This window comes from Falco punctatus (genome assembly GCF_963210335.1).
Source record: "Falco punctatus genome assembly, chromosome: 9".
Classification (NCBI taxonomy): Eukaryota; Metazoa; Chordata; class Aves; order Falconiformes; family Falconidae; genus Falco; species Falco punctatus.
In genome coordinates, this window is record NC_137589.1 from 14,237,988 (window position 1) to 14,258,717 (window position 20,730).

A 20,730-nucleotide genomic window follows, 5' to 3' on the forward strand; every position below is an offset into this window, starting at 1 on the left:
TGTATACATCCTTTGTTAAGAAATCAACCCCCCATCCTCTCAATAAATGCGTGCCATTATGTCACCCTCCATAGAGAAGTCCTCTGGTGTTCAGTACTGCTGCTGCTATGTGGGCAGCAGGAGAGAAAAAAAGTATTATGGTGCACCATAGTTAAGATTTTCATTACAAGACCGATTTTCTTCCCAATCCCTCTCCAAAATATCTAATAAAAGTTGTTTCAGCATCAAATTTGACATGTGTGGTCTGTGACTAGTGGAATAGGAGTATGTTTGATTGAATAACTAGGTGTCAATCAATCCAGTGATCATTATCTCCACAATTTCACTTCAAAACAAGTGTGTCACACAAATCATAAATTATATTTATTAGTGTGGCCTTGGTGAAACACTCACTGAGGCAAAGTTGAACTGCTGGAAGGCAGATTTTTAGAGCTGCAATGTCAGATGAAAGCCTGCTAATAAGGGAATATTTTTTTAAAAAAATCTGGTATTGGCAAATCTCACAAGGCTTTTCCACCCTGCCATGGGTTTCAGGGACTGCCAGTGGCTCACAGAAAGTGAAAACCCCAGGGTGGGAGGCATGGCAGAAAGCAGCTTTGATATGCTGCCTGTATTTCTGTACTTCCTGACACAGACCTCCTAAATCCCAAACGGGTTCCCAAGCGCTGTGTTGTCCGGGTGCCCAGATCCCATGTGAGGAACGTGCCAACCTTGGAAAGAACAAAAGTCCTTCTCCTTGGATTTTTCCAAACCCTCAGGGGCTTCTTCACAAGCATGGCAACAGGGAGAGACATCAGCTTCCTGGTCTGGCCCGGCTGCATGTGCTTCCTTGCTCCTCGCGTGTCCTGTGTGCTCATCACTTGTCCCAGTGTGACAGGGTGCTGGGGAGGGTCAGAGTGTGGAGTCTGAGATCCACATAAAAACCTCTGGCCCTTCAGGAGGTCAAGATTAGCAGAAAATAGTGTGAACTTTCCTCGGCTCTCTTCCATTTTCCACTCGCTAGCAGATGGTACTTCTGCACCCCTTTGCTCTTTTAATACGGATTCCCTGAGCCCTCTGTCCAGGTTACCTCGTGCTCTTCGCATCTTCCCTCTGCCCCAACCTGGCAACAAGGGAAAAAAGGCAATGTAGAGCTTACATCAGGGTTTCTGTGTTCATGGAGACCCACAGTCAGGGCAGTGAACCATCAAGTAGAATTCCCATCTGCACGTCGGCAGAAGAGAGAGATGTTACCCGGTTCCAAAAGAGAAGGCGTTTTTTGCGAATGTGCTGGTGGCCACCACTTTGGAGCTCAGGCTAGGAAGCTGTGATCCATGTTCTAACGTTGTAAATGAGCAAATCTTAATTTTCGTTTTGGACTAGAAATCTAGGTAATGTTTAGAACCCGTGCTAATCCTTGACAAACTTGTTTAAACCCAGATGATTTGCATTTGTCATTCTAGTATTTGCCTTCAGAACAGAACTGTACACAGCTGATAAGTCTTCTAATGGGTCAGTCTGCCAAGAAGGGGCTGAATTATTACATGTGAGTTTGTTCTTTCTTTTGTCTTATTACATTTTCTAACAGCCCTTGGATCTGCTGTCTGACCTTCCATTTGTAATTATGAGTTTAATTAGAAGTGACTTAACTTCCAGCTTCATTTCTTGTTAACAAGCAGACTACATGCACTTCAGTAGCTGCACAGATGTTCTGAAACTCAGGTTTAGGAGAGCTTATGTGACAACAGGTTAAGAACCGTGCAGGAAAAATGGGACATAAAAACATAGGCTATTTGAAAATTCAAGAGTTTCAATTTAAGATCTTATCAAATTGATCCTTAACATTTGCACATCTTATGGAAGTTTTGAATGGTATCTGTATGTGTGTGTGCATGGACTGCACACAAATGCATGTTATATCCGCTTTTAAGTTCACAGCTGCTGTTTCATAATTTGGGATTTCCTTATTTGCATTTTAATCCCCAGATTTCATGTCTTTTGCTGACAGCTGAATATTTACTGCAGCTTAGTTGGGGTGATAGTCTAGCACTTAGAAGACTTGGGTGCGGATTCTTTTCCTACCACAAGCTTTGTTTGATCTCGGCAAGCTTAGCCTCCTCTCTGTCTCAGTTCCTTTTCTGTGTAACAGATTTAACTTTTTTTTTTTTTCATATCTTGTATGGCGTGTTGTCAGTTTAGCCGCTTTAAAGATGATGGCCAGGAATGACCATATTATAATAGCTCTGCAGGTATCAAAAAAAGATAGATTTTCTGGGTTGCATACAAACCAGAAACAATCTGAAAATATTTTACAAGGAAATGAGAAAAGTGTTTTGAAGATGCCAGCTAGAGGGAAATGAACAAAGGTTTCATCTGCTGTAGTTAAGTGGATTTGATAGGGTTGGTAGCAAGAACCTCACAGGAATCCCTCTATTTGCTGAGATTTTGCCTTGAAATTCCTTGTATTTGGAAACAGCCTTTCTGTTGTTCATATCATACATGGTTTTCTAAATATTTCATTGGATTTTCTTTTGTTATGTTTAATTTGTAGTGTGTTTTGCAGTGTCGGTGCAGCACCTCAGGCACATTGGCAGGAGGCACGTATGAATGAGCATGATAAAAAATAGTTATCGTGATTATTATTTATGGCCTGTGAGCAAAAGCTTCAATCATCAAAGAACTAGGTTAAGTTCATCCATAAAAATGAAGGCTAAAACAGAGTGTGAGAAAGATGCAAGTGAAATGAGCAAGGACAAAAACTCAAAAGATTTTTCTTTCCAGAACATTCCCTCTTTAGACCATGTGGAAGCAAGGTCACAGGAAATGCTCTGCAGCCTGTGTGGCAGGGTAGCAGTGCTCAAGGGCAGAGCTTGGCAGCCACTTGCCTCCAGGCACTGCTCAGGACAAGACGCTGTGCTGTTGCCAGTACTAGAATCCCCATTGTCTATCTGTTCATTTCACTGTCATTGATGGTGTTGCCCAGTGGGTGCTTCTGGGAAACCCAAGGCTTTGCGAAGTCTGGAGCCTTTTAAAAAGCTTTCTGAATGTTGGCATATGTCGTTCAACCATGCTTTAAAATGGATCCTAATTACTCCTTTAATTGAGCAAGCAGGCAAGCATATAAGTGCAAATATTTCCCAAGGACATTTTTCTGGGTAAGATGAGAACGCACAGCTGAAAACCAAACTTGGATTCCATCTCTCCAGTTGCCATTATAAGAATGTGGCACATACTGAAGATCAATGGCAAACCAAGAGATCTGTGATTCCACACCCTCTTCAACTCTACTTTTATGACAGCTGTATCACAGCATCTCTTCATTTGTTCTTGTTACCGGGAAGTTCTGTGACTTAACTGGGTTGAGGCATTAATGTTCAGATGCGTGCACAGTTTAGAGAAAAAAAATGATTCAGATGTGATGTTAGCAAAACCTACCATCTGTGCAGGTAATAAAAAGACTTTTTATTATTTTTTTCTTCTGCTCTGGAAGTGTGAAAATCTAGCAAGAGCAGTAGTCCTCATGACAGCCCGTCAAAAAATCCAAGGATTGGTTCAAATCTGAGATTTGATACAGTCCTTTTTCAGCTCTGATTGAGTCGCCTCTTAAGTCAGACTTTCTCATATGAATATAGCTGATTCACTGGCCATCCATAGAGTGCAGCAGCTGTACGCTCCCTGCATGTGTTACCTTCCATTGGTCCCTGACTTCCACCTTCTTTGTTGTAGTGTGGTTTCTTTTTATTACAAGGATAGTACCTATGGCTTATTTTGTTGGGTTTTATTTTCTGTTTGACTCCTAAGGGGTAAACAGTATAAAATGCAGTAACAGAAGTTTTTTGCACAATCAGATATTTTTGCCAATAGGATATGTATATTTCTATTGTTTTTCTCCAAAGAAGCTGATCTAATGTCTTATGTGAACTGATAATAAAATCTAATATAACAGGATATTAAAAAGGCAAAATAATTATTACTATAGGAATTCCGAGATGGCCTTAAAGTTTTAGACAGTTTTTAACCATAAAGACTACCTCAACCCATCATTTTTTAAAAACAAAAACAGGATTGAGAAGGAAAACTTCATGGTGAATTCTGTTTTGGAAATGGATTCTGGGTGAGGAACAACCATTAAAGTAGGCTAGCCAGTGTGCTTGAGTATTTGAGTTTCACTCCTGTGAAAGCGTTAATGTTTTTTTTCCACTAGATATTTCAAGGTAGCTATTTACTTGACCTACAATGCAAAATTGCCCAACTGATTTTGCATGTTAACATACTGTTCCATGTGTTTGCCTGCTTGCTATTCTTTTGGACAGACAGATACTGTTCCATGCCCCTGTGGGTCAGAAGAGTAGTTAAGCAAAGACTCTTAAAGTGGGAAGCCAGGTAAAACCTGGATATATATATCTTCATGACACTTACTGGTGAAACAGTGGCCTGGAAAAAAAAAACAAAAAAAAACAAAAAAACCCCAAACAAAACCCCAAAACAACCAATAAACAAAAAACAACAAAAATCCTGTAAAATTACTTGTATTTTCTACCATTTATCTTTGTTGGTCGGAGTCAGTAGTGTAACAGTGGATCCTATTACATAAATCATGCAGGTTGTTTTGTTACAGAGTAACGTATTGCATATTTCTGCATAGCTTTCCAAATTGTCCAGAGTCGGAAGGTCTCTATGAAAGCATCCTCACAGCCAGAACAAACAAGTAAATTGCATTTCCAGAACTGCCAATAATTAGTAAACACTTTATCACAGTAATTTAGTTCCTGTGAAACAATGAGATGAAGTTGCAAGTATGTGTACCTACTTGTAAGCAGGGAAAGTTGTACCTATTTTCTTACTTGCTGTCAGCTCAGACAGGACATATATGAGCTTCCAACTCTGCTAATCTGTTGCATATTTTTGGAAATGCTTCATTTGCTTGTGTAAAAAAAAGTCGTCTCACTTTGCACAACTCCTCATCAACATCTCCACGTGAGCGGCGGTTCTGTCATTCTCATACCATGGTGGTTCAGCACCGAATTTTCTCACCCACCTGGCAGCAAAAATAGTTTTCCCACCTTCTGTTCCTTATCATATATTCAATGTCAGCAGACTGACTGTGAGTATAAGGAACATGCACTGAATTGTGTATTTCTTTAGATGATTTTGGATGGAGAGAGGAGAGGGGAAAGAAGGGGAGTTTCCAGCAGGAGCAGAGGCAGAACGCTTGCCCAGCCACCTTCCCGAAGTGCCGGCTGGTTGGTTGGTTAACAGTGACCAGTGTCACTGTGCTGTGGCCAGTCCTGCACTCCACTTAGATGATCTGTCTTTCACCTTGCAAGCTTTGAATTAATAGCCTGCAATAAAAAGTTGATCTCTGGGAGCAAAGTTCAGCATCCGTTCTTTCAGAGGTTAAAGAATGAGCATGCCTATGCTGTGGGTTGCAAGGTTATGAGTTTCAGTTGTGGTGAGCTCAGTGCACATCTGTTTCATGTTGTGCTGATGAAACCCACCATAAATTAAGAAATCAAACTTTGTATAGGATAGCTGGGGCAAGGTAAGTGTCTTTTTGTTGGATCTGCTGTGGACACAGGATCTTCAGTCGAGGGATGATGCAAACAGATTTGTGCAGTAACATCTTAAATCATGTAAGATAGATTAAATGGTGTTGTGAGGATTTATGTTTTGGTTCTCTGATTTATTTTTTTTTTTTTGTCTCATGCATTTTTATGATTCTCATGCATTTGTAGTATGTAGGCATATTTAGTCAAATGGTTGCACTCTTTTATGATCACTTAGAAAACACCAATGCTTTTCATTTTCTAGGTCCTGAAAGAGCTCTTGCTGACATTATACCAGCTTCTTATATTTTTTTTTTTTCTTATAGTTCCTCACATTGGAATACTTTGCATCTGTCTTTGATACTGTCTCTTTCAGGAATTGCCAGCCCTTCTGTACACCTTTGTCCTTTAAATCAACTTCCTAAGAGGCTTTCTCCACCACTTCCTGATATCTGTAGAGGTCTGGTCTTTTGAAATTCATTATTTTTATGGTTACTCTTACTTTCTCCCCAGCCCCCACCCCTGGGTATTGAGCTTCATTGTCTTGCAAATGGTTTTAATCTCGTTACTTTTCTCTTTGACATTTTCATTCAAATCTAAAGCGCCCATTCCCCTTATAAATGTCTCCATGATAGAAGATCATGCTCTCTCACACCTTAAACTCTTAATGCCTTAAATGATATATAGGACAGTATTTCGTCTTCCAAAATAAAAGTTGTTCCAATACATTCTAAAATGTTTATAGACCATCTTGCCATGAGGTAGAAAACTCTAAACTTGCCATTTAAAGAAAAGACTTTAAAAATTGAATATCCTTCTAAGGAGATTTTGAAACTATTCCAGATGACATAAAAAAGAAAAAGAAAAAAACCCACATTGAAGCACACTTTCTATAGATGCAGGTTATGGATGTTTATGGGGGAAAGGAGCTGGGGGTTCCTTGTTTCCCTGGAAACTAAGATGCTACTGTTTATTACCATGAGTGCTTTCCTATTAGCTTAGTTCCTTTGTGGCAAAAGACTTTCTAGAGTGAAAGAAAACATTTCTGGAAACAATAGTGTTGCTAAGGGAAGGATTACATATGTTCTTTCCACTACCTGGGCTCATCTGCCTTACTAAGCAATGTTCCCTTCTGCGCACGTGCCCCCGTATAATATAATACAGGAGCGTTTCCAGACTCATCTGGAGATGAGAGAGAGAACGATGTTGCCTTACAAAAGCTATTTTGATACAGCTGCCAAAGTTCCATTAAAAGAAATGTAATCACATGCACTAAAGTTGTTTGCCTTCTAAACCATTAAAACCAGCCTAGGAGAATGAGCCACTGATTTAATTTAATTGATTTATGAATAGTCATATCTATCTAAAAAAATAATAGAAAAACATCAGTCAGAATAGGGTGGATGTTAACTACTATGTTTCTTTCATATGGCAGTAATGCAATTTCCAAGCTCGTATTTCAAGGTATGTAATTAGACTACCCAATAAACTAATTAATCTCAATATAAGGAACAGCTAGTTGGTTTTGATGCAGTGCTCTCAGTGCTTCTGAGGTTCAGTATTCAGGCGAGACTCATGCTCAGGGTGAGGAGAGAGGGGCAAAGGTCTCTTTTCCTGTTTACCTCGTTTTCCACATCAGGATGAGGTGGGAAGTACGCCATATAGCAAGTGCTTGCCATCTGGCTCCTCTGAGAAACAGGCAAGTGGGCCTCTAGACTTTAAAATATGCATATGTAATGCATGCACTTTAGACATCAATAATAACTGATGAATGCTATATGTGCTTTCAGTATTAATGAAGAGCCCTATGTTTTGATTTCCCAGGAGTACCCAGCACATGTTCTAGCAATCAAGATGCCTCTTCAGAGCTCTTCTGTTTTCTTCTCCTCTTTCTGTCAACATCGATAGCTTCTGCTTTACTCCCTGTGGTAAGGGAAGGGTGTGAAGCACTTTTCCAGCATCACTTTGTACCTCTGACAGATCTGAGCTGTGTGAATTCATCCAGTCTCTCCACCCCAGCTGTGAGCCTGCTGACAGTGGCGCAGGCAGCAGCCCAGAGCTTTCTGCACCAAGATTCTTATTCTTGCAGCATGCGACAGCTCCTGATAAATCAAAACTTAATAAAGGGTTGAGCGGGACCTTATCCCACACTGGGATTTCATGGACTTTAATGGAACTGCTCACAGTATAATGATATCCTAACAGTCATTGTATAAAGTACTACTCGCCCTGAGTAAGGACTTTATAAGCCAGCACCAAGATGCCAAGCTTATCCGTTCACCACTCTATTTAATTAAAAAGCTAAAAGATTGTCATCTGAGTGGAAAACAGAATGGCAGTGATATCAGTACTTATAAGACCAGTTAAGAAGGAAGAAAGCAATTTCTTCCCTCTCGATCTTAATCATTAATCTTCATTAAGATTTTCAGCTTCCGAATGTGAGTGGTAGGAGACATCAGCACAGCAAACAATTTAAAGTGCATCTGCATAAATAATAAAGGTAGTTTGTTATTTTCGTTATAGGTAAAAGCATGTGTCAGTTGCCAGATGTGTTTGATTCAGACAATATGATTTTCATGCCAACTTTATGATATGTTTGATTTAGGTGAAGTGACTAAAACCTGCTGTTGGGACCGAGTTGCTGTTAAACACCAGCTGCATTTTTTATTTTAATTAATAATTTAAGGAGCAGAATACCTTACTTTAATTAACATGTTAACCCTTCAAGCTACTCAGAGAAAGGTCACAATGGCAAAGTGGTTTGAAAGTAAAGCACAAAAATATCCAAAGGTACTCCAACTGATGTATTTCTTCAGCTCAAACATGCTACAAGCTCTTGAGATGTTTTCATGTTTTCTTCCTTGCATTTTAATGTCCCACTCACTGCTGAATGGAATATGGAGTGTGAGTAAAGGAACCAGGCTAACCCAGATTTTTCAGCAAGGCTGATTATTCTGGATTTGTAGGATGAGGAGCGACTCATAGCTGCTCTGAATCCCCTTCCAGGCTTTTAACTGAATCTGCAAACATCCTAAAGATGTGCTGCCATGCCAAAATTTTCTTTGATCCATTCTGAAAATCTGCCCAGTCATGTAGTAGTTCAGTGTGGATCTGAGCACACAAATTAGAACTCCATCTTTTGAAAACCTGAACCTGCATCTTAAAACCCCCATCTAATATGATTACTCTGAATGCCTCTTGGTCTGTCTACTACTTTTCATTGTTAAATTGCAAACATGGTGGCTAAACTGGGTAATATCTCAAGGGTATTAATTTGTTAGAAATATGGGAAAATGGGGTGATGAAGAAGAGACCTATAGGTGCCCCTTGTAAATACAAAGGAATGACTGTCTTCTGACTTCACTCCCTCAATTAGACATCACGTAAACTCAGATGCGATCCTAAATGCCCAGCCATGACAGAAACTTAATCCAGAGATCACAAACTATGGGGTGCCAGTGGATGCAGCTTTGAGATGCAAATTCTTGGAATCTAGCTTCCATCGCTACCGCTATTAATTATGTTATGCTATTGTTTGTTTTAGAAAACATTTTCAAGCAAAGTAATTGTAACTTGTACCATGAGGACCATCATGGTTTCTTTACCATATGATAACAATATAGAAAATATAGGACATCCAGAAAGAAAAGATTTATTACAAATAAGCAAAAAACCCCACCCCTAGTTAATGGAAAAAGCAGCAATCTAAGTGACTTATGCTCTCATTGCCTGGAGGAGATTTGGAGAATAGGAGGGTTGGAAGTATAGTTAGAAACACTGGACTGGCAATCAGGAGATGTTTAACTTATTTCTAGTTGTTTAACAGATTTCTTTATGTGGAGTGCTGGAGCAGAGCCAGTGTCAGCTCTAGGCAAAATGAACTTCTATGATCCAGCGACAAGTCAAGTCACACTCGTGCAGATCACTGCAGATGATTGGAGTTGCCGAGGTGGTCCTGAGGGCATCGTTTAGAAATAGCAATGGCTAGGAATAACCAGAAGTCTAATTTTGTTTACAGAAGAACCTGTTTTACTGATGATGATGAGAATCCAGTTTGATTTTTAGATCCAAATTTGAGTCCCAGCCAGAAAAAAAACTAGTAAGTCTTTTTTTTTTTTTTTTTTTTTTTTTTGAAAATGGGCATGTTTCCTAAATAAACCACTGGAAGATAAAATTCTGTGAGCAATGGGACACAGCCTACTTGTATGGATTTTTGTCCTACATTCCCCAAACTTTGACTTTAGCAAAAGTGCTGCAAATTGTTCTGAGATCAGTAAAGCAAAAGTGACATTTCAAGTGATGATAATAGAGTATATTTCTGCTGCATCTCAGATGCTTCAAAAGTACACAAATCCTACAAATGTTTTGCCAATACAATGCGTGTAGCTAGTAATTAATTACTATTAAAATCATAAACATGACACTGTATCATTTATTAACAACTCGACTTTCTTCACATTTCAGTGGGTATACATACCGTTTGTTCCCTTCTTTTAAAACTTAATTATGCAGTAGCTCTGCGGGAACAGAGTCCCAGTGAAAACACTCAATCTGCAGTGAAAGCATTGTATGGGGAGTTTAGAAGACGGCTTAGTTCAGTTTTCTTGTAATTCCTTTTGCATGTAGGAACTGAGGCTAGTGGATGTGATTTTAAAGAAATTAAATTTTTGTGGAGGCTGCACAAGTTCTGTGCTTCTGGCAGCGATGACCGTTAGCATAATGAAAACAGCTGCTGCAGTGCCATTACCTGCTAAGGACCTCAATCACTGTTTGTTTTAACTATGGTAAAAGTATGTAGTTGATATGGCAATGTGTTCTGTGACACAATTGATTGTTCTTTCCACTGGAGAAAAAGTCCCTGCTTCTTTGAAGTCATGTGTAGCAGCTGTTCCTGCTCCACTGACGATGACAAGCACATACATAGCCGTAACTGTCTGCACTGTTTGTCTCCAGTGGTTTGGAAATGTTTAGTCCTGGTGTGAAGGGCTGCAACTCCATTGATTCACTGTAGTTTAATCTGACAATGCTTATGGCTTCCCTTGTAGGAAGTCCCATGAGGCTTTCTCTTTTTTAAGGCTTTTGTTTAGAGTAAAGTGGATGTGTTGTTTTTTTTTTCATGGATCACCCATGAAATGAGTTTTATATGAGCTGTAGAATGATATATTTGCTGGTGAAGGACTTGATCCTGCAAAGCGTACTCTAAGCAGGCCAGTACTGCTGCCAGTTTCTACTGGACTACCTCTATCGGTAAAATTAAGATTTTATTTAGTGTATTTGCTGAAGAAACCCATTGCTCTGCACGTCACTGCACTGAAACAGAATTAAGAGCATTTACAGTGACTTGATTCACAGTGAAATGGAACATGCAGGAGTTGATCATTTCACTGTAAAGAAGTTGGCGAATTAGTGTTTGATTTAAGAGCTCAGCTTGATTATTCATAATTTCAAAGAAAGTCACAGAGATGCACAAATTAGAACTAATTCTTCTGATGCCTAGTATTATTAGATGTGGACATAAACTTGCTTTCATTATAGTTTCATTCTAACAATGCTTTGAACAGTTTTATTGACCTCACCAAAAATAATTTTTTTAATGGCCCATCTTTTAGTTATGTACCTTACATACAGTTTAATATGCCCAGGTAACATTCCTATATGGACCTGGAACAAATATTGGAAATTTATAGATATCTCTCATAATACCTTTTGAGGGGCTTTTTGGATGGGTATTTGCTTTTTAGGCTCAAAAGTGCTAAAGATAGGCCAATTCTAATGCTTTCTCATTATTCAACTATATGTATTGCTCTTTCCAGTATATCTGAAGGCTTATTGAGTATTGGTTGCACTAATATTTAGGGGCACTAAAAGCTGTTCTTTGTTCCTTTGTCAAGTGGGATTGTGCCTTTGTAACTTGGATTCAGTTGGTGAAAATTTTCACGTGAGTTTCCAAGTCAATGAGGCTATCATCCCCTCATGGCAATTGATATCTATAACAGATGGATTTTTTTCTTCCCCCCCCCCCCGTCTTCCACCAGTTAAATTGCTCAGCTTGGGCAGACTAGCTCTAGGGAGCGTCTTTACATGGAATTTTGAACTCAGTTTCAGATGACTTAAGACAATACACTACCCACTCATAGACTTTCAATCTCCAGTTTTAAGTAAAATTTAATGACTATTCATCTGTGAAAAACGGACTAAGGCTCAAATCCTTTGCAGCTTCGCAAATGGATATAAAAGAAATAAACGGTACTCAGGTCAGGACTCTGAATGGAAAGATATACTGCTTATGTGGAAATTATCTGTACCAATACACTACCACCCACAACCTTGATTCAGCTTTGCAGACTGTTTTGTCACTGAGGATGTACAAATGAGAAGCTGATCCTGCAAAGCTGGCTTGGCTTCCAAGCACATCTCTCAGTGGGTGGACGGATGTGGTCACCAACGACAAACAACATATTGTCATTTCTTCTCATTGTCTTGTCCAATACATCCATGGAGGGAGTAGTTGTGAGCAATTTTATGTCTCAAAATATGAATGCTTTTCTGCAGTCCACAGTAGGCTGAATTCTTTTTCAGCTCATTGCTTTTCATTGGTGATAACTTTATGAAATAAATCTCTTTTCAGATAGGATTTTATATTCTAGGTTTCAGTTCATAGGCATTTCTTGGGCTTATACTGGTGTTATAAGATTATCAAATCAATTCCGCTGCTTTTATTTTTACTTAGAAGTTTAGTGGGTTTACTTTTTTCCCAACGTGTAAAGCACATATTTCCCTCTCGCATATCCTGTTAGCAAAACAGTTGTAGTTAGCAACTGCACTTGTATTTAGTTCTCTAGATGTCATGAATGCCTAGCTTTTGGGGAAAGAAAGTAGCTTCAAGGTGTTTTAAAAAAGAAATTTAGAACTTGTAGCGTATATTTTATGTATGCATTTCTAAGGCTTCATTTAGGCAGAGCCGCTTAAAAAGTCTCATCATCTCTGTGATGCTTTGTCTTGGCAATAGCCATCACCTAAAATATTATGCTGCACTGAGCAAAAATCTCAGGGTACTGGCTTCCTTAGGTAAAAGAAAAACATAGCATTCTCTGCTAAATATGGAAAAAGCAGTAAATTTATTTTACTGTCCACATACATCTTAGGGATTAATATTAATTAAGGAAATTAATTAATTTTAGTTGAGAGGAATTATTTATATCTTATTGTTTGACAGTGTTGTGAAGGGAGAGGTTCCTCTAACCCGTGATCGCAAGGCAGAATATGTGCAGATGAATGAATAGGAGCTAAGCATGATAAATCTTGCATAATTTTAAAGTAATACTGTCAATTCAGGAATGCTGAAATATTATTTTTCCATAAGTAATAGCAGACAGGAAAAATCCCCAATTTTACAGTGTCAGACCACGGGCAGTTGTGAAGGCCAAGGAGAAACTACCTTTAAATCAAGAAGCTGCCAGTGTTTTCCCATTAAGGTTTTCCTAAGGCTGAAGCAAAGATAAAATGCTACATTTATTACTGTGATGTAAAAGACCATTGCTGGATGACATCATGGTGCCACTGATTAACCTGTTGACAGCAATAGACCTTACACACGAGTCCAGCTGTGCAGCTTGCTACAAACGTTTTTTAAAAATGAACAGTGAGGATGAGGAAAAATTCCTTAAGCAAGGATTTTTTTGCCTTTTCTCCTTGCTTGTTTGTTTAAAAGACCTTCCTTTAATTTAAAAAAGAAAAGTTACTAAGAAAAAGAGAAAATTTCCCCCTTTATTTTTTGTAATTTAGAAGTGACAGGAGTCTGTTTCCTTTTTTTTTCCCCCTCTTTTTAAATACGTTGATCACATCTGATGACTCCAGTTAAGTTAATTGATCAGCAGTTACATCAAAGCACTTAGTGAGGTTTAGTCTATCACTTAGATAAGATTTGTTCATACTATTAATCCAGAAAGGCTTGGGTTCATAGATTTCCAGAGTAACATAAACCTATACTGGCAGCATATTTTTAGTCTATATACTTAGAGTTACACAAGTCTCTTACTTGTAAGAAAACAGCTCCAAAAAGTGCAACTTAACCAATATCATTATTGTAGCAATTATTTCTAGTTGTCTACTTATAAACACTAGTAATTGCCTGACTCTTTATTCTACAGCATATGCTTTATGTCAGCTTCTTTCTGAAAAATAAAACAAGCAGAGAGAGTCCAGTTTTCAGTTGGCTCTAAATGAAGTAATTGCAACTCCACTGGAAATTATGTATCAATTGTTGTATTTATCTAGCAGGCATAAAAGACACCATTTTTGTTTAGATTAACCACAGATACATTTACTTAAATCAATTGGTTTACATATACTGGTCTATTATAGCAATCACACAGTGGATGTATTTATCTACAAATTGAAGTTTGGCTTCTATAACTGTGAGGAACATTGTCTTTTTCTGCTTTACTAGTTTTATCTTTAATCACACTTACAGAGAGCCCTTAATGGGTTGTGAGATCCAATAACTGAGGTGGTAAGGTTAATGGGGCATCTTGATATGCTACACATTTTTGTTGTGAATAATTTTGTATATTAAGTGCAAGAAATCTTTGCCATAGGGAAGTGAGGCAAGAATGTCAGTGGCTAAAGAAGGTGGGTCCAGCTAATGGCTGGTTGCAAAAACGAAGCTTAAGAATGATGAGGGCAGCTGCCTTTAAAGAATGACTTAATTTTAAGATACAACCAACCTGAAATCACAGAATTGTGGAGTTGTTTAGGCAGGAAAAGACCTTTAAGATCATTATATCCAACGATTGTCCCAGGACTGCCAAGTCCACCGCTGAACCATGTCCCTAAGCACTGCATCTACATATTTTTTAAACACCTGAAATGTAGCTGCGTAGTAGTATTTTGTCTACCAATGGTAGGTCTGAGGCAGTTAAAATATCAATGCTTAAAAACGACATGTGATTATCTTAATTCACCCTGTAAAAGCAAGGAGATACTGATATCCATTAAATATCTTTTATGTATGTGGCTGTACCCACCACATCCAGATCTTTTGGTCACCTCTCTGGCCATGGAGATGCTGAGCATCACCTCTATTTTCAGTGCAGAAATACAGTACAGAGACATTTTTTACACAGTGTAAGAATGAACTGTGATGTAGACCATTCCCTGTCAGGATAATTTCAGAGAGAGGTTTTTGTCTAAATGGTCCATTTGGTAAAAGCATAAGGTTAGCTTCTCACTCAAGCACTCACCATCCTTCTGAATTTATACTACAGGAACCGCTCACAAGCTTGATTCCTACTGTGCCCCTGACTGTACCCTTGGGTGACTGCCTCTCTCACAGGATATTTCCAGTGGTGGTGCAGTGTGGAGGCTTTCCTTTGTCAGTGGCTGTTCTTATAATACATCAAACAGGACACTGCGAGACAGGCACATGTAATCTTTAGGACATAAAATACTCTGCATTATCTCTTCCAAGGAAAATCTGCCAGCTAAAGGGGCAGTAGTTGTGTTATTCACCACACCCAGGCAAAGGCTGTGCTTCCCTCCCTGCCACCAGTACAGGTTATCTGTCTATTGTAAAGCATTTAATTTAAACTCTGAATTTGCTCACTGTGCCTTGAGATGTTTAGAGAATTGAAGAAACTGTGCTGCTCAAAAAGCAGCAGGTACTGTGCTTTTGTACAGTACTGATAATCAATAAAATGTAATTTAGCTAAAACAGAAATACTGAAGGTCAATACAGTACAATTTAGCTAAAACAAAAGGCATATTTCTGACAAAAAGCTTCCACAGCAGTAGAGGAAGTAGAAGTGATCCAGAAAACAGTGACATTAGTAAAACTGCAGGTGGAATTATATTTTTTTTTTAATATACAAACGCTCATGTACAAACTTTCAAGCCGAATGGCAGAGTGAGCAGTAGGCATTTGTAAAGTTATCAGCTGAAAGCTGTTTTAAAGAACATTAGCTAAACACGTTTCTGCTACTGCGCTTCTACCAGACATGCACTCCCACACACCCCAAAAACCGTATGCCAAACCTGGTATAAAAAAATGTTGCCACAGAAACCCTCCTGTGTGTATTGAGTACTTTTCTTTGTCATTTGTACATAAAATAGACTGCAAAATGTCTTTTAACAGCCAGATCATCCATCCCTGGGATGTAAGAAATTCTATGGGATATGATAAAACTTATTTTAAAAAATAAAGACAGAACTAAATGTAGCATGTAATCATTTAGCTTGAGACGGGAGGAAAAATGGTCCTGTTCAATGAAATGTACAGGAAACATTTAGGAGACCAGAATATAACTTTCAGGATTGTTAAACAAAGAGAGAAATAAAACTGATATGAATTCTCTCATTTTTCATTAGAATTTTGAATTTCCAGCAACCTCCTGGGTGTTCATTTTGTACGTTACCAAAGTGCCATATACAGAACTAGAGAAATAACAGGAGGTTTGGGGTTTAATGTAACTCCCAGAGTTAGCCCAAATCCACAAGTGTGCAATGTATATAGAGAAAAACTGTTCACACACAGTCTTACTTAAAGCTGCTTAACAGCTTAAAATGATAAAAAATCCTTAACACAATTTAAGAACTTAAACCACTTAAGCTGTTTGAAGCAGCTTGTGAGTTTGGAGAGTTTTGGTGTGGGTGGGAGAGGCATCCCTGCTGAGCTGCAGTCTGGGGACAGGGCTGGCGGGCTCCCGCACGGCGTGTCCCAGGAAGGGGACCCTTTTGGAGCCGTGCTTGGGCAGGCTGGAGGCGGCGTGGTGGAGAAGATGGAAGAGTTTTCTACATATTTTTATATAATAGTGTGTGTATGCCTGGATTGCTTCGCTTTAAAGAGTGTTGCAAGGAATCTTACAAGTTGTGAGTTGTAAGCAGTGGCACATCCCCCCAAGTGAAACAGGGAAAATGGAGGCAGAAATATGTTGTCTGTGACAAGTCTTCAGCTGTGGAAAACAGCTTCAGCCCGTGGTCCAAGGGAAGGGTCCTCAGGAGCACTGCAAAGAGATCTTCTGCAAGAGCTGCAAGGCAAAATGTTTTGCTTTTGTGGCTCCGGGAGTTGGAGACAGGTGGGAGGTGGCATGAGTGGGCCTCTGGATGTTTGGAGCTGGTTTGTTTTTTTTCTGAAATATTCTTTTTGGGAAAAAGAAATGGTGAGGGGGGAGGCAGGGAGGGTTGCTTTAGTCTGACAGCATTAGTCAGTCAGTCCTGTCAGAAGCATGTAGTTGTTAGGTGAAGCCATATGTTTATAAAACATAAAATAAACCATTACTTATGAGATCCAATTTGGTCCCTTCTGCTGCACATGGTGGTCAATGGTTGAATGTGTGTCTGTGTGTGCGTACACCCCGATGAAAGCAATGGTGGCACTGCACAGAAGCCCTGCTTGAGGACAAAGGGAGGAGGCACAGGAATGGGAATGAACATCTGAAGGTGGAAAACAGCTAGGGTGCTGCTTCTGAGGGCAGTGATGCCACCTCAAATGTTTTGCAACTTGGTCTGGTTTTCATTGATGCAGGCAGTGATTTATACCTTTCTGTGCAGAAAAGACTGTAAAACAGGAGTGAATTATATTCTGTACAATTTGAAAATAAATGGTGCATTCACAGCCACTCATGTTGAGGCCCATTTGCACTTCCAGAGTGGTATGATGAAGTTAGGCCTGTGTGTGAATGAAAAATGCCTGTTTTACCAGAGGCTGTGAAAAGCGAGCAAGTGAGAGAGACTTAGTGGAAATTGGAAGCGAGACTTATATTTGTTTATTTAAAACAATGGTATTTTTTTAGAGTCAGATGGAGCATTGGTGTAACTGCAAACTAATTCTACTGAATTCTGCAAGGTATTTCTGCTGGTGCTGACGGATCTGGAAGTTTATATTTACAATCTGAGTTTTTCCTGTGCTCGAATAGGTCTTGCTTGCACTAAATTCTTGTGCAAACTTGGCATCATAATATTTAACAGGAATGTTATCTGTCCAAAAAAAAATCTTTGCTGGGGTGAAAAAGAGCTCAGGTATAGTTAAATTCATAAGATCTCTATACAATTAAATCACTCCTTGGTTTTCTTTTATGATGAGGAAAGAGATGTGCAAATGATACTAGGTGAGGGTAAGGGCTTTCTGACTAACGAGAGACATAAAAAAACCCCCAACATTTAATGAATGAAATCTCGGTAATGTACTATATAATACTAATATCTTGATATCACTTGAATTTCAGAACATTTCAAGATCTGTCCAAACAAATGGATATATCTTACGGTACAGTGAGGGATTCAGCAGTGTATGAATACTTTAAAGCAAAAGGGACCAACCCTTTGGAGCAGGATAACACATTTGCTGAACTGTGGAGGACTATCAGTAAGAATAATGGGGCAGATAATTGTGTATCGAACCCTTCTGAAGGCATCAGGAAGGTAAGACTGGATCACAAGGTTTTTAATTTAATTTTTGTTCTGTATCGATGTTGTTTGCGTGGAGTTAATACTGTTAAGTCACAGGAAAGCAATTACGTAGTCATTAAAAAAATTATCCATATCTAAAGTTCCTTTTAGTAACTCAATAGCAGATAAGAATCATATTTTGAGGTCATTGTTTTGAATTTAAGTACTTTAGCTCTGCCTAAGTCTTCAGTATAAAAGCCCTTCTTTGCGTCTGGCCATAAGTTTTCTCAGTTTCTTGGGAGCTCTGATAATGCTATTTTGAATGTTATTCTTTACATTATACAGGTACTAACACTTGTTCATTGCTCGAGTGTTGGGTTTTTTTTCTCTGAGTTGGTGGATTGAACTTATTGGAAAAATGAGTAAGAATCGAGAGATTCACTGAACGTATACTCAATTCCCTTAGAACAGGAATTTAATGCAAGGCTTTGTTTATGCCAAACTTTAAAAAAATGCATATACTCTTTCACATGTCACTGTGCTTTCACATTTTATCTCAGATACGGCTACACAATTTTTTTGATGAAACTGAGCATTGATGTGGGATTCAAGGAATGATAAATAAAAGCTTGGGATCCTACATCATTGTGCCGAGTCCTGTGATAAATAACCCTGGTTCACATCATGCAAATACGAATGTTCACGCTTTCTCACTCTTAATCTGCCTCCGTTCCCTGCTTCCCATCTTGTAGCTCAGCAAAACCAGATACTAAATACCATCAAAGCACATGTGTCCAGGAGTATGTTATGGCAGAAGGGATGAAGACATGATGATGAAAGTTTAATGTGCTGCTTCTTTATTGAAAAGTGTCCTCTTTATTTGTCAATTGATTTTTTTTGTAAAACAAGCTAACATCTGTTATTAACATAGTGATTGATCAGAGTTATTCTGCTGCCAGTGAATAAATATGTTACTAGTTCTTTCTGCTTTCATAAGTGGGAAATAATAAAATGGTTGGGGCTTGGATCTCTTATTTCTTTGAACCTTTGAAACCTTTTCTGAACAGTCAGAGGGAAAGCATCCAAAATTTAATGTTTTTTACAGCACCATAAGGGGTGTGAACACAATAACACAGGCCATCCCATTCCTGAAATCCAAGTCCTTTAATATAAGATTTGCAACTGTTTGTGTGACTTTGGGACAAAATAGTTACACAAACACTTGTGTCTTCTCAGCAGAGGAGTATTTAGTCAGTAGTTTTGGTTCCGCCTGCCTTTTCTCCCATCTCCCAGCTGAGCTTTACTTAAGCCCTCTGCCCTCAGCTCAGATAGCTTTTCTTCCTTGGGACAAGATAGAGCTCTGGCAATAGCAAAGTCTGCAGTGTGTTGATTCATTCTTTTTTTTTTTTTTTTTTATCTGCTCTGGACTTTATGAAAATGAGGCCTCTATTTTGAGATAGTTTGTTAGCATTTAAAGGAGGTAAAAATAGAGACATTAAGTACTTTCCTATGTATCCTAGCATTAAAATGAATAATAAAACGGTTTAGCTTAGAAAAATGCACAGTATTTTTTTTCTTTTTTTTTTTTGTTCATTTTTACCATTCTTATGCCAGTGGATGCTCTTTAATGATGAGCTTGTAAATACTTTCATTCTGTAAGCCTACTGCATGCTGCCATTTATGATAGCTAGTTTTGCCGAAGCCAGAAATGTAACTGTAGATTGGCAGGCTGTTTAGAATACCAATTATATTGTTTGTATGGAGCTGACAGTTCCATTCTATCTAGGTGGATAACTTTTCATATTAAGTTTGATTTCAATATTATGGGGTGAGTTTTATATAACTTGATCAGCTCACTCAATTAATGTCACTGATAAACAAATTTACTTCAGTCCCCAAAGCTGACCGAAGCTGCTATTTGATTAGACACCTACGTAAATTTGGCTTAACATTTAATAACGTTGTCAACTAAACTGTTGTATTTTTAGTTTAAGTGTTGCTCTTCCTGGCTCATTGAGCTCTTTGAATAAACAGACAAGTTTTCCATGTCAAGTATTATGGATAGAAATTCTGTGTTTTCTAAATGAGAATTTATGTCAGCCAAAGAAATGGAACTTTCTATCTCTAATAACGTACTGCTGCATGAGAGGTGTAAGTGTGCCTTTAAAATGTACTTTAAAATGTACCATTTAGAAATGGGAAATCTAAATCTCTTTAGCATAAAAAGATCCCTGCAGCAATTTTTCTGAATGATGACTTGCCTGAGAATGCAAAAAAAGCAAAGCACTCCCTTTCTCCCCTCCTTCCCCTTTCCATTTTCTTCAGTCACAGTTCAGCTGCAGTTGCAAAACAGAGGAATGCTGCTTCAACACAAAACAGGAGAGTGCTGCTTATTTATGGTACAGGCAGGTCGTTCAGATGTTTGTTCCATTTACATACCTCCATTTCCCAGAGATCTTCCTACTCCCGTTGACTGCCTAAAAACAAAAGGGTAATAGTTGGAAGAAAGTCCTGAAAGCTTTTGTGACACTTGGTTGCTATGGCAGAGGTCTATTTTCAGACACAGCCCAGTCCCTGTAGCCACAGTGACCATCTCCCATTGTCCAGGCACAGCTTTCGCTGCGCTCACAAAGTTACGTATGCACCAGAAGGACATTTCACAGCCAGGGGGACGAGTTGCTTTTGTTGTACTCCCAAGGCAGTTGAGAATAGTCATTGCAGACGGAAAACATCCTCCTATTCATAAATGTCTCTGTGTAGCAAAAGAGGAGGTTAACAGACAAATCACCAGTCCATACAAAATGCTATTTTGCCAGTCAGG

At 38.7% G+C, this 20,730-nt stretch overlaps 1 protein-coding gene across 3 annotated transcripts in view; it reads left to right on the forward strand.

The window, feature by feature from the left end:
* The window catches only part of GRID1 (glutamate ionotropic receptor delta type subunit 1), a 550,527-nt gene that overhangs the window by 503,804 nt on the left and 25,993 nt on the right, over positions 1–20,730 (forward strand). For all 3 annotated transcript variants that reach the window (XM_080402703.1, XM_080402704.1, XM_080402705.1), the window contains one exon: positions 17,747–17,942. In XM_080402703.1, the coding sequence (XP_080258829.1) occupies positions 17,747–17,942 (196 nt within the window). The remainder of the gene's footprint in view (positions 1–17,746; positions 17,943–20,730) is intronic.